Source organism: Triturus cristatus, chromosome 12, assembly GCF_964204655.1.
Source record: "Triturus cristatus chromosome 12, aTriCri1.1, whole genome shotgun sequence".
In the NCBI taxonomy this organism is placed as follows: domain Eukaryota; kingdom Metazoa; phylum Chordata; class Amphibia; order Caudata; family Salamandridae; genus Triturus; species Triturus cristatus.
The window spans coordinates 302,073,387-302,088,045 of record NC_140595.1 but is presented as its reverse complement, the minus strand read 5'-3'; the positions used below and the strand labels follow the sequence as shown (position 1 = coordinate 302,088,045).

The window sequence follows — 14,659 nt, the reverse complement described above, 5'->3', positions numbered from 1 at the left end:
AATTGCACTGTAGGGATGATCAAAACCAACAGTGGTAGGCAGCCATCTTAGAAAATTATTTTTTATAGTTACCAGATTTTCACCAAAATACAGCCAGACGCAATGTGGTGGCCATCTTGGAGTGGTGTAGCAATATTATTTTGCATACTTATTGTTAGTTTGTTCCACGATGGTACATGGAGTCTACACAGAATGTAAGAAGGATCTTAAAACATCCAAGATGTCCACTCACCATAACTAGGTTTGGCATGCTCCATACAAGACGATCAAATTGGCCCGATGCCCAAAAATGGTTCTCTCCTGACTTAAAAGCAAAAAAACTGGCCCTTCGACAACTTGAGCGACGTTGGCGTCGCAACTATGCCCCTGACGCTAAAACTCGATACATCTCTGCCAGGAAGGACTACATGAAATCTATTCTAGTTACTAAAACTACTTACTTTTCCTCCCGTATAACCAACTCAACCAATAAATCGAAGGACATCTTTTCTATTCTTAATGAATTAACCAACCTTGACAATGTTGGTCCCAGTTTGCCCCCGACCCAGGTTCTCTGCAATTCACTGAACGTTTTTTTACCGAGAAAATCACGGCCATCAAAGCCAGGATTCCACAAACCTCAAGTCCTCTCCTTTCTGTTCCAAGCCCCAACACTATCGACTTACTTAGCAGTTTCCCCCCCATCACCCCAGAATTATTCCAGGACTTACTGGTAAGAGTAAAATCTGGCGCCCCATCTGACAGATGTCCTCCTTATATCTTGAAAGACGTCCTCCTTATATCTTGAAAGACTGTCTATCAGTTATTCCGGCTCCCGCCTGTACCCTTCTAAACAACTCTTTGGCCACTGGACTAGTCCCCCTCGCATTCAAAGAAGCTATCGTAATACCCCTTCTGAAGAAACCGGGTGCAGACCCGACCTGCAATGCAAATTATCGTCCAATCTCCCTTCTTCCCTTCCTTGCAAAGGTGTTGGAGGCTCATGTCGCCAACTGCCTGTCCAACTTCATAGAGACATCAAACTGCCTTGATCCACATCAGGCGGGCTTTCGTCCAGCCCATTCAACAGAGGCGGTGGTAGTGGCAGTAATGGACACCCTTAGGGACTGCGCAGACAATCACATTCCACAGGCTCTAGTGCTCCTGGATCGGTCAGCCGCATTTGACACGGTCGATCACACCATCTTGATCGACTGTCTCTCAGGCTGGCATCCGGGGCACGGCAGCCGGCTGGCTGAAGTCCTTTCTAGCAGACCGTTCCCAGGCAGTTCACCTGGGTAACTTAGCGGGCACCAAGCAAGCCATCACATGTGGTGTACCCCAGGGCTCGTCCCGGTCACCTCACCTGTTTAACCTCTATATCTTCCCTTTAATCGAAGCTCTTAGAGACAAACAGGTAACGGTGCTGAACTACGCGGACGACCTACAGCTCCTATTCACAATTGACAACTCAGACACGTCCATCTCCTTCTTCCAATCAACAATGAGGTTCATCCAAGCTTGGATGAACCAAAATCATTTGAAATTGAACGCAGGAAAAACCGAGCTGGTCCTGACTGGGGACAGCGCTAAAAACTGGGGCCCACATTATTGGCCAACAGAAATGGGTCAAGGTCCGATCCCTTCATCTTCGGCAAAGACGCTTGGCATCACCCTAAACAGCGACCTTTCTCTAAAAACGCAAGTAGGCCAGGTGGTCTCCAAGTGCCTCTTTCAAATGAGAAAAATCCGGAAGGTTCGCCGCCTTTTGACCCACGAAGCCCTGATACAGGTGGTGATCGCAACTGTGATCTCTCACAGACTACGCTAACTCGATATATTTGGGCCTCCCCCAGTTCCTTCTGAAACGACTTCAGATGGTGCAGAATCAGGCAGCAAGACTGATTTTGAACCAGCCCAGATGGCATTCTGCCACCCCCCTTCTGAAAACACTTCACTGGCTCCCAGTCGCCCAACGCTGTACCTTCAAAGTCAGTTGCATGATCTTCAAAGCGCTCCACTGCAAAAGCCCTACCTTCATCACAAAACTCATTATAAAGTATGCCCCGTCCCGTAGCCTTCGCTCGGCCCAACAATGCCTTTTACAAACTCCATCCTTTAAACGTAAACGCTTGGGCGGCTGCAGATTTGGCACTTTGGCACCTAGTCTGTGGAATGCCCTCCCCCTTGAGATCCGGCTATGCCCCAACCTCATATCATTCAGGAAATCCCTAAAGACCTGGCTTTACCAACAAGTATACTACTAATCCCGCAGGCTTCCAACTCTGACTGTCCCCTGTCTCTACAGCGCCAGGAAACCAACCGGTGTCAGTGCGCTATACAAACCATTGTTAACATAACATAACATAACAAAGCATACAACACAATTCTGCAAGTACTGACAGAGCAAATTCCAGCAGCAAACAGGCAACGGCAAAGCAAGACAAACTGGTTTGCCAATGCTTATTTTGCCAAAGTACTTTTAAATTTGCCTTTTGAATCCATTAAAGGCCTAAGTGGATTGAATGGTAAAAATACAAAATAAACAATGACTAGGATGCACTCACTGTACTTGATAATTTTATTACATCATTAAATTATGAAAGACAAAACACAAGTAAAAGTTTGCATTTACACTCAAATTATTGAAACTTCACATACATGTAAAGATTATTTATTCAGTTTAGTCATACTACACTACAAAAATACTGTTAAAGTGTTAAAAGTTGCAGACCAATGATTTCATACTCCCCAAAACAAATACTCTTTCTGTTATACTATTTTTGCAATATTATCAGTTTGCCAGTTTTAAGAAGTGCAAGAGTCAGTGTAGTGACATTCAAATACCTCCATGCCCTTCATACTTTGAACAAATAGGGTAGCAAAGCAGCTTTCCCCCATTTTTCTCCATTCAGGGAAACCACATTTTTGGTGCAGGTAGCTTGCATCACATTCCCAATTTCATTTGATCTTGAGATTTTAGCTGCATGTTTTTTAAACTTCCAAAATGCCAATCGGAAAGAATGACTGTCAGAATGCTTAAGACAACATGGGAAGCAACAGTTTTGTGTTTAAGGACAGCAATTCCTTGCTCTCTGCCACCTCAGGTCAAGATGGCTATTTCACCATGATTTTAAGAGAGAGTTCCTTTCCTTTTGATATACATTTTGGATCTGGTAAATCGCTTGACATTCAGTATACCCCACAAGAATTCTTACATGTTTGTTAATGAGAAGCAGAGTTAGTAAGCAAGATCCAATATTTTCTGGATACAGATACAAAACATGAACCCTTACATCATTATTGTAATAGTTAAAAGTTATACAACTTGGTAATGTTTAAGAATGCAGAGAGACGACCAAGGGAGGCACAGGGCCAGACCTCTGCATCTCTTTGATCAGTCTGACTTTTCCCCCATGCAAGCCTCTCCCAAGAATTTCAAATTTACTTAACTGACCAAGTGTAATTCTATACCTGTATTTAGCCAATCAAGTGGTGGTTCGCAGGATACGGTGACCAAGCTGGGCCTATATAGTTAAGGAGTGCAAACAAGTGCTTTAACTCCAATGTGCTCTTACACCTGGCAAAAACAGAGCAGAATGCAGGAAGTTATCAAACCAATGCGATATGGAAGCCTGCCTTGTTAATTCTTCTGGTCTCACATTTCTGTTCAAACTGCGACGGAACAGCTACAAACTATTATGGGAAACTTTCAGACTTAAAACAAAGTAGTAGGACGTTGCATACAGAGGGCAAATCTGATATTACTTTTGGCACATTATATATATCAAAACATCAAAACAATGCATTGAATATTAATTTTTGTAATACAACATACACGGAAATGGTGTTCTTTTGAAAGGGCAGATTCCTTTTAATGCTTTCTATACTGATGTATGCCTTGACCGAGGGAATACATGCATTCTCCATCCTTCTTCAAACTGGCAAACAAAATGTAAAAATACAAATATTTCAAGTCATAACTGTACAATAATAGTTGACATCTTTCTTCTTCACAGCCAAAAATATGTTCAAAGTTAACTGCTTGTGTGTGTTTACACATATTTGCATCAGTGACAAGTCTCTCGATTTTTTTCTTCAATACATCTGCACAAAGTACGATGGGGTCGATCTTCTTAGAAGTGCACATGCCTTTCCATATTTTAGCTAACTTGCGGGAGAGAAAACAGACAACCTCACGTAAATAAACCAAAGATAAAAACAGTGGAACCTTCTCACCGTCAGCACCTAACCCTAAATTACTCCCAATTTTTTAGTCCCTTGCAAGTTTTATCAAGGGTGTATGTGCACACCGAAAAGCACCCACCTCACGTAAATAAATGGCAACAAATTCAATGACAATTGTTACTAAAAACAAAGTTCATTATGAGTATAGAAAGTTTGAGACACTGTATGGCACAAATAACGGATCATCATCACTGTAAATCCACTAAACTAAATACGAATGGCGTAAATTGGCATAATAAGCAATGGCACCTACCAAAAACAAATCAGTCTCAATTTATATGTGTGTGTCTTGTGTGACAATCCTAGTTAGTCAAGGACGTTAACAGGCTAATCTAGCCCATATTCCAGCGGAGAGAATGCAATCTAGAAAACAAACTCAATGTTTCCTGAGGTAAGAGATTTGCTACACAAGTAATTGTGGAGGGAAAACCTGAAAGTTGGATATGGTATCAACTCTGAAGAAAAAGGCACATAGTAAGGTAACGTTTTAAGGCAGTGTAGTGGAATTACAGACTTGTTCCTTCAAAGTCAGGATTTTACTGTGATGATTAGCTAAAGAAGTGTTTATTTAAACACTGCTTGTGTTTTACCACTCTCTCTACTAACTGAAACGAGAAACCTATTCAACAGAAGTCTGGGCGGGGAAACTAGGGAAAGGGGGCATGAGCATGAGGCAAGGCAAATAGATACGGTATAGATTGAGCATCCAGCACGTCTGGTTAAAAGGAAAGAAGATTTGATAGAGCTGGAAATAAACTGAAATGGTTTTATATGTGCACAAGAAACAGTCACATACCTGATCTGAAAAACTTGTTGATGTTAAAGAGTTACTCATTAGCATCCTCTCTTGATGTCATGAATGTTACTAAGCTCGTTTCTCACCGCAGTGATCTCCTCAGTTTCCAGGTAGACGTGTCCACTGAGAATTGTTTGGTATGATTTCTATTAGTCAGAAGGGGTTGCCCTATTAAATTCCAATCTAAAGTACTCCATTTTTCATGTTAGGCTTTTTTCTAACCCCCCTGCTTTCGCATAATAAACCTTACATAAGATATTTCAAAACCATTTCAATCTAACTAAATCTTTCAAAAGGATTAGCAGTTACTTAAGATTACAAAGTTAGATAAAAACAGAGTGTCCAAACTAGGTACGTCAAGGAGGAAAGGCTTCAGCAATATATTTAGCTACGAAATGGCCCAATCAATACTTGAAGGAAAATCTAAGCATCATTCCTTAAAGGTAAGGTTGCCAATTCAACTCTATTCTAGAAAACTCCTGTTGAAATTTATAAAGTAACTAAATGGAAATCAATCCATAGGTTTACACGAGTGCACAGATTCAGATTTAAGAACCAGCGCTAAGGTTGTGTACAATCCATTCTCAAAAGCGAATGAAGTAAAAGTGTGCTCTTGACTGAGTCAATCATTTCATAAAGTTGTTTACATGAGATATTGCTAGATAGAAACAAACTCTTAACTTTTTGGACTAAAATCTTAAATTCCTAGTTCAGAAGTCATTTCCAACGGAGAACTGCAACCACTGATGACCTTTAAAAACAGAAACTATATACAGTACCTTTTAAGAATGGAGCATAATAGTATGTTCCTTTGTGAGTGCTATGGAAATTGCAAGAAGATGCAAATGCTGTAGTATTCGAATACCTCAGTAGCTATGATACCACACTCATTATGGGGAAAGGGGGAAGATGAGGGTGAGTGTGTGATCTGCTCTTTATCTTGTACATCATTTGTGACCGGTTAAGTGGGTTAATGTATGAGTGGAAGTATGCCTTAGTAGAAGATTTTCATGGCCAACATAAGGATTATGTTCACCATTGCAATTTAAATTTCCGCTATAAGGTTTGGAAGTAGATGACTGGTGGCATGCAATATGGATACAGATGATCATCCTCCCATTTTACCATGGAAAGGGGCATTACTTCCTCCATTTTGATCAGTCTCCATTTCTTTGTAAGAAAGAGGGCACTAACCCTATATAGCCGGATAAGGAGGAAATATTTTCCTAAGAGTCTTTGGCTTCAACTAGCTAATGCTTGTAGTTGTCTACTTTGAGATTTGGAAAGAAACAGTGCAGACACCTGTGCCCATCTGGCGGTCACTCTGAGGGCAAAAGAAGAAAACAATAGGAAAGCACAGTATCTGCTGTGGACTACAAGAAAAGGTGGATGCGATGCACATACTGAAGTTAAAGTTTAAGAGGTGGAAAGAAAAATGTGTTTAAAAGAAATACATGTTGAAAATTTGAATATGAATGTAAAAGATTTCACCCAGTAAAATATTGTTTAAAAAGCTGAATTCAAAGGAAACGTGTAAGAAAAGATAAGTGCTACAAAATAAAGAGTAGAGCACTTTAAACAACACCCAACGTTGAACTAAGAGACACTTCCTTGTATAAATACACTATTTTAGTCCACACCAAGGATACCCAGCTGCCAAACTCATCGTATTGCGACAGGTTTGTTTTATCTGTAAGGGGCCACACATCCATTCACCGACCTAGGTTTCCAGCTCCCAAATTAACTCTTCGCCCTTGTCTCTATGCATGTTTCAGTACAGCTGAAGCGGTCTCGCGGCCTCATATGAACAGATGATTACATCATCGTAGAAGGCACTGCTTGGTTCGAGCACAAGCTAAGGTGGCGACTGTGGACCAGTTTCTGCATGCATAAGCAAAGGACTTCTCAACACTTTATCATAAAAAACGTAGAGAAAATAATAAATAACACCCACTTCTGTGACTAACGGATGAATGGGATATCGAAATAGTACAGGACTCTGATATGATCCCATGCTCTACAAAAATTGCAACTTAAATTAGCTTAGCACAACAAACAAGTGCCCCCAGAATGACGCATGCTCATGTGTCTAACTAAACCTGATAAAGTATGCCGAAGAACGATAAAGCTCACACGTCTAAATCAGGCTGATAGGGTTAGCCAATAAAATATGGCAACCTGTAAGGGAAGAACATACATACTAGCAAAGGAACAAATGTACACAGCAAAATCCTGCATAAAAGATAAAGTACTAGACGACACACATTCTCATACATCAACTTGGGTATATTGGAATTTTTTGTTACAGTTTGTGCACTGCACACACAAGGAACAAGAGGAGGACTTCACATAACAAAGAAGCAAACTTCCACCTGATGCAGAGGTATCTAGTTCTACAGTACTTCAAAAGGTTACAAATAACAATAAAGACATACGCGTTCTAGAAAAGTAGCTCAGGCATATTAATCTCCCTTGCATACAAATGTATCTTCGATTGAAATGGTGGTTGCTCACTTGACTGACGGCCGAATAACCATAATTTCCAAGTTAAAAAACACAAGTATGCCTGGGCTGTAGTTCCACTTAGGCAAGCAATCCGTATTAGCATGTTTCATGAATATGAACGTTTCTGTAGAATCTATGTGGTAATTGAGAAGGAATGCTTCCAGACCACCAACACTTATTTTCTGAAAAGGCGGTGAGATTGCAAAGTTTTAGTGTCCTTCTCCTTGACACTCTTATTCGGTGAGGAGCAAAGTGAATTATAAGCCTTTTGGAAAAATCACACTTTTTGGTACGAGGCATCCAACAGCTGTAGCTATCTCAACTGTGGTGGAGGCTCACAAACACAGGGCTTACGCTTTACATCATAATTCTGGAGTAAAGCAGATAGCAGTTGAAGTTCTGTCGGGTGGTGAATTCCACAATAGTTCACAAATTAGAATACACAACAAACCGACTCTGCAGCCGAAATACCTACCTATCAAATAGCCACTTAATTACATGTCCAGTACACTGCCATAATCGGTCTGAAGACTACCTTCAGGAAACGGTTAGATGATAAGTCGCTCTAATGTGTGTAGGCATTGCTCAGTGATTACTGATTTTCACCAAATTAATAAACATTGTCAACACAGACCCATTTTAGGGGGAAAGCTTAGATAACTTGTGTTATGGAATATTGGGACACAGAAAAACATTTTGACTTAACTCTGACCAGCAACACAGTCACAGAAATGTATGTGGAGTCCTATAAAAACCGAAGACAATTATATGTAGAATGGACTTCTTACGGCCATGTGTATCCTTTCAAACTACACCTTTTATATCACTACAGGTTTAATGTACAGATGGTTGATACCAGAAACCAAAGATAATAGTTTGCATGCCTTATGCCAGACCAAATCTCTTTGGGATCACTAATAGCTCCAGTGAAAAATGCAGGAAAAATAATTGTATTTTAAGTAGTACATAACAAACTAAATTGCCAGCACCTGCACACAGAGAGGAAGTGGAGACTGCCCTATAATCATAGACCATTAAATACTCTTTTCAGTTTAATCACACAACAAGGTAGAATTCATTAACTCACAGAATTGAGAAAACATATCCACTATCTCAATTCATGACAGAAAACACATATGTAAACGTATAGTCTTTCAAAACACATGATATTGCAAGCCACATTTTATGCGCTCTGTGGATGTAATCAAGAACACAGACATATGTCTTGATAATCACTCAGAAGGTTAGAGTGTGAAAGCACAACTCGTCCACAAATACAGGTTCCACAAATACAGGAAAACAACCTTGGATCCATTGGAGCACCTGAACAGCAAGTGGAACATGGCCTAAAAACAACATCATATGCATATATGAACAGCAGAAAAAATAGGGGAGAGTAAGAAAAGGATCCCCTCCTTCATTTGAGACAAGGCTTCAAGTGTGACATAGTTTTCGGCTGTCACAAACCAAACAGAACCTGTTTGACATATGAAATGGTTTCGGGATTTGACAGCATCTCAATGTGCTCTGCTCCGGTCAGATTCACCAACGTCACTTCTTGCTTCTGACGATTCTGCCAACGTTGGCATTGCAATGCACTTGGTAGATTTACAGTACCATCGCCATCACTGTAGAAGATCTTAGGCTCCTTGTCAGGGAAAGAATCATAGTAGAAGGAGTCAGGGGTTTCTACACCAGTGCCATAAAGGCAGTGAACACGAACTGAAGGCGGAGTCAGCGGATATACCAGGTGCTCTGTATTCTCTCTCATAAGCCAACCATCCTCAAAGTTGAGATCTTTGTAGAACTTTGGAAAATCCCGAATGGTGTAATTGGCAACAGGAGTGCTTACGAAGATCTTGTCTGGAGACCAGGTGTGGTTGTAAGGAAGAAGCCAATTTGTGGTTACGGCCGACCTCTGCTGATCTCGGATCTTCAGTGAGCTGATAACTGGAATTCTGTTGTTGTCACCTGTAAAGGGAAAGCAGTAATTGCCTTAGTCAATAAAACATCTTGGAAATGTTCAAGTTAAAATTAATATACTGTCTGTTATAGATGTCATAGAATGAAAACAAGACTCAAAAATCATAGAAAAAGAGTACACAAACCATAAAGGGCCTTCTGACCAGGCCTGGTTGGGTCCATTTACCTTGGGCCTGCATTTCAGCCATGTTTTGCAGGTACATAGGGACAGATACATAACTTTTGTGGCAGATATGCTAAGGATTACATTCTGTGGCATTAGGTGCTATAAAGACTGCTTTAGCCTTATGGTACAACTGGTCCCAATTAAATAGGAAATACATGCAGCACTGCTATGGCAGTTGAGATCTGGTCCTCAGACTAACATTCCCAGCATATGGCTACTTTTGTGAAATAACATACATAAACCCTGGACTTGGTACATACAGTAGCCATAAGTGCAGAGAAGACAAATTGTCTAGTAGCTAAGGTTAAAGGGGGGGGGGGGGGGGGCTAGATCAGATATTATTCAAATCAGTGCAGCACAACTCTACACAACAAGCCATCTCATAATCTTTAAGAAATGTTTGGGAGTAGAGATGCAACTCATTGAAGTTTCCTGCCTGTAAGAGATTCCTTAGCACAAATATCCTCAAATTCTCAGTTAAAACATTTTACAGCCTGAAGGAACTGTCCCTTTACAGCGAGCATTTTGGTGAAATAAATGAAGATCAAAGAAAAGTTATAGCCAGAAATCATGATTCAACTGCGCAAACCTGTTTTTGAACATGCTTCAATCATAATCCACGAAAGTAATTCCACGCAATAATGCTTTATGAAAGTATGGTGAGATGACTAAGTGGCTGACCTGCATATTTTCTATATGGAGACATTGGCCAAAAAGGCCAATGTATCCCCCTTCTTCCGAGTTGAGTGCACTCTTGGTTTGTTGAGCATGGATTAGTTTGCTAAAGAGGAACACAGCTAGATAGTCTGTGCAATCCATCTAGAAATGGTATTCTTGGAAACTGCTGTGCCCAGAGTTTGAGTTGAGTGCCTCACAAAGAATTGCTGTGTTTTCCTGATGCTGTGGGACACTTGCATGTATTACACAACTGCCCTCCTGACATCCAATATGAGCACGGCCCACTCTGCTTGTCGTACTTTGATATTTGGGACCGCGTAGGAGACAGGGCCCTACCCCTGTTTATTTATGTATTAGCAAACCGCGATTGGTCAATGCGGTATTTACAAGCGCTTTGCATGACGTCCCATTGCCAAATGCACTATGTATACGTTATTATACATTGACTCCGTGGGTTCCATCTTGGAGCGGTGGCCATCTTAATAGTTGCCCTCACATAGACAAACCCATTATAAGCAAGTACGGGCCTTTAGAATACATGTACTTTCTGCTTGACTTCTCCATGACCTGGGCAGCTGGTCTCCGCTGCCCCAGGTCAGTCCGGTCTCACGAGCTCCCCATCCTCCGGCCACCTGTGATTAGCATCAGGGCATGACACACCATAAAACCTTTTTCATCCCACACAAGCCTCCGGCTAATCTCTTTCACACCTGACTGTTCCTGCTTTATGGCCTGTTTTTCTAAACAGGAGATGCCCGTGTTCAACTAGGGCCTGTTGATATCTGATGTGGGATCTGAGCCTTGCTGGGTAAATAATTGCGGGCTGGCTTAACTGGAATGTGGGATGGTCATCATGACTCTGCTCTTTCGTTTGTAATATATACTTTTGAATAACCATACCATAAACTGAAGAATGTGTGCCTGAAGCACAAGAATCTGTATATAAGGGAAGACTGTTTTTTGTTCTGTAGACTGCCTCATTCAGTTGCTAAGGCTTCTGTGCGACGTAGTCTCACTCATTTGAGTTTAATAAAGATGTCTTTTCATATTTCAGCTTCTGTTGCCAAGTTCTTTGTGATATTATCAAGATATGCAGAATTTTATAATACCACATCAGGAAGTACTCGAAGTCATAGGGTGCTACCCCTAGCACCTCTGGGGTCTCAAAAATTGGAGTACTTCATGCTGTGTATGTAGGCTTCTGGAAGAAAGCTGAAATAGTGAGTCTGGTTTATGTGAAAATGTGAAATAACCTTTTATAGGAACTTTAGATCTGTCCTTGTTATTACCTTATTCTTCTGTATGGATATGTATGGTACATGTACCATTAGTGCTAGTATCTCACTAATAGAATTGCTACTAAGAACACCGTTTTCAATTTAAGATGCCAGAGTGCAGTCTTCTGCATTGGTTCAAAAGGTGCTTTCATCAATCCTTCCAACACTAAGTTTAAAAGCCACTGTGAATGAGGAACCTCCTGTTCTGGGTAAGGCCTTTTCACTCCATCCATAAACCTTTTGATCAGTGGAAGTAAGAACATGTTTTCAAGTAGGCCGCAATGGCTGATAAATGCACCTGCAGCAAGGTATATGAGAGCTCACATTTGTAGGATGTTTCATGGATCGGACTATTAGTGTCCTGGTGGAGCATGTGTTGCATTTTCTTGGACTGGCACTAAGTTACATAACCTCATCCACTTAAAGGCATAAACACCTTCTGGTGGCAGGACTACAAGCCTCCCTGAGAATACATAATGTAGCCTTTGGCGTATGGAGGTGTTTAAATAAGGCTATTTCAGGAACCATTCTGTCAACTGACTTCCCCTTCCTTTGCTTCATGGTTAGTGTCCCTGATGAAGTGGAATTTTGACATAATGTTGTTTCAGCAACTTAAGTACATTTGAGAACCATGGCAGTCGACGCCACCTTGGAGCAGCTATGAGGACTGTTGTCATGCTGGAGATTATGAACTTCTCTAGTGCCGATGGGATGAACAGTATCAGTGGAAAACAATATGCAAAGATCCTCCACCACCTTATTGACAGGGATTTCGCAGTGGTTTGGGATGGTAGTGCCTTGATGTGAAGCACAGGCATTTTGTGTTTTCTGAAGTTGCCAAGACATCTGCTGTTATCCAGAGATCGAACAGTTGGTTTACTATAGACTTTTTTACCTCAGTCATGTGTGCAGCTGGTTTGTCTGCTTACCATCTGCCTGAACGGTCTCCATCCCTGGAACATGACTAGCCAGCAATGATATGTTCTCTGCTACGGCCGACTTACAAATGTTATGGGCTAATTTCGACAGTGGGTATGATACGGTTCCCAGTTTGTTGATATAGAACATTGCTGTTGAGTTGTCTGCTAGTGTTTGTACAGTCTTTACCCTCAAATGGCTCTGGAATGTCTTTAGTGCTAGGAAGATAGTCTTCACCTCTGTCAAACACACCAGTTTTCTAAAGTTTTGGTCTGGCCATAGCCTTCTTATCTTTAAAGTACATGGGTACTCCCCAACCTACCATTGAAGCGTCTATGGTGATGATGGCTTGTAGTAAAGGAGTCTTCAAGGGTCACCGATTGAGCATATTCCCCACACTCCACCTCCTTGGTCTTTGCTTCCCTTGTCCGTTACAATCACTAGATCCTCCAAACTGCCTGATCCCTTGATTGAGTTACCATTCCTGTACTGGTCTTATGTGAAGTCTTGCTTTGGGAAGGAGGTGTATACAGAAAGCCATCATCTGTAAGAGTGTCATTACCTTCCTCACTGTCAGAGACCAAGTAATCTGATGCAGGCACATTTAAGCGAGTATGAAGTGAATCTTCCTAGTCATTTAGTACGCCATTGCCAATTGTGTGTGGAGTTCTGCTCCTAGGAAAGGTTTCATGGTTTGTGGTCTGGGAGAGGATTTCTCCCAGTTCACTGTAAATCATAGTGGGTGTAGAAGTGATTCTACGCTGGTCATGTTCTCCCGGCAAAGCTCCAAAGTGTCCCCCTTGACTAGCCAATCATCAAGGTAGGGGTAAACATTTATACCCTGCCTTCTGAGGTGTGTGGCTATCACTGCCCGAGTCTTAGTAAGACCCTTGGCGCAGACTTATTCCGAACCGTAGGACTTTGGATTTGTAATTTTCTCCCTCCATGACAAATCTTAGGTACTTTTTGTTTATGTAAATGGGTATGTGGAAGTAGACATCTTCGAGATCTACTTTCGCTAGGTAGTCCTTTTTGTCTAGCAAAGGTATTACAACTGGCAATGTAGTCCTTCGGAATTTTTAGATTTTTATGTACTGGGTTACAAAGTGCAGGTGTAAGATAGGCTGCATGGCTGTATCTTGTTTAGATGCAAGAAAGTAAACAGAGTACATACCTGTGTTTCCATCCTCTCACAGCACCTTCTCTATAGGGTTCTTTCTCTGCAGTTCTGAGACCTCTTTGTGCATCAAAATTGGTCCTTCTTGTAATGCTGAGGTGTTGTTTGTGTTTTTGTACCAAGTCTATACAGTATCCCTTACAAATGCTATTTACAACCCACTTGTCTGTGGAAATGGCTTCCCAGTATTTGAAGTAGTCCTTTATTCTCCCCCTACAGGAGTTTTGTTAATGGGGAACTGAAGTTCAAGTCTCTTTGAGGGTCCTGAGGCAGATCCTCTAGAGTTTTTCCTTCGTTTCTTGAATTAAAGTCTAAAGATCTGAATGGGCTTCTATTACTTTTATGGTTTCCTTCACCTTCTTAATCTTTCCCAGTGCTTGGTCTACCCCTAGGGCCAAAGTGCTGGTTTCCTGTGAGAGGTTACCGGATTGTACCCCAGATTTAAAAGCGTACATACATAGCAACGCAGATCTGCTTATGACCTTCACCGTAGCCAGCTGACTGCTTGCTGTGTCAGCAGCATCGGAGACTCATTTAAGGCATGAGTTGGCGATGTCCTTTCCTCCCTCATAATGCTTTTTGCAGTGTGTTTGAATTAGCAATTCACCACTGTGTGGCTGCAGCGCTCTCCAGAGGCCTGATGGATGCAGGAGCCATGGCTTTCTTCATTGCCACAGAGACAATTAGGAAGTCTGGCTCTACATGGCTGTGAATAGATTAGGGGTCTTGTGTTGACGCCCTGTATTTCTTCTGTATGTACTGTGTGACAGCCCTTGCTGTGCCTCTACCCAGTCGGAGAAAGCAATGTCCCGCATCCACAGAGTACCCCTCTATTGTTTCTCCATCTCCGACAAGCCTACCATGTCTGTACTTGCCCAATGTGCTCAAAGGACCTGGTCTCTGTGCAGGGCCGGCTTTAGCGCTGGTAGCGC

At 41.6% G+C, this 14,659-nt stretch overlaps 1 protein-coding gene across 1 annotated transcript in view; it reads right to left on the bottom strand.

Moving 5' to 3' along the window:
- Window positions 1-2,546: 2,546 nt before the first annotated feature.
- PLA2G15 (phospholipase A2 group XV) overlaps window positions 2,547-14,659 on the bottom strand; it is a 155,804-nt gene continuing 143,691 nt past the window's right edge. The window contains exon 6 of the mRNA XM_085639340.1: window positions 2,547-9,499. Coding sequence (XP_085495466.1) covers window positions 8,988-9,499 — 512 coding nt within the window. The 3' untranslated portion in view covers window positions 2,547-8,987. The remainder of the gene's footprint in view (window positions 9,500-14,659) is intronic.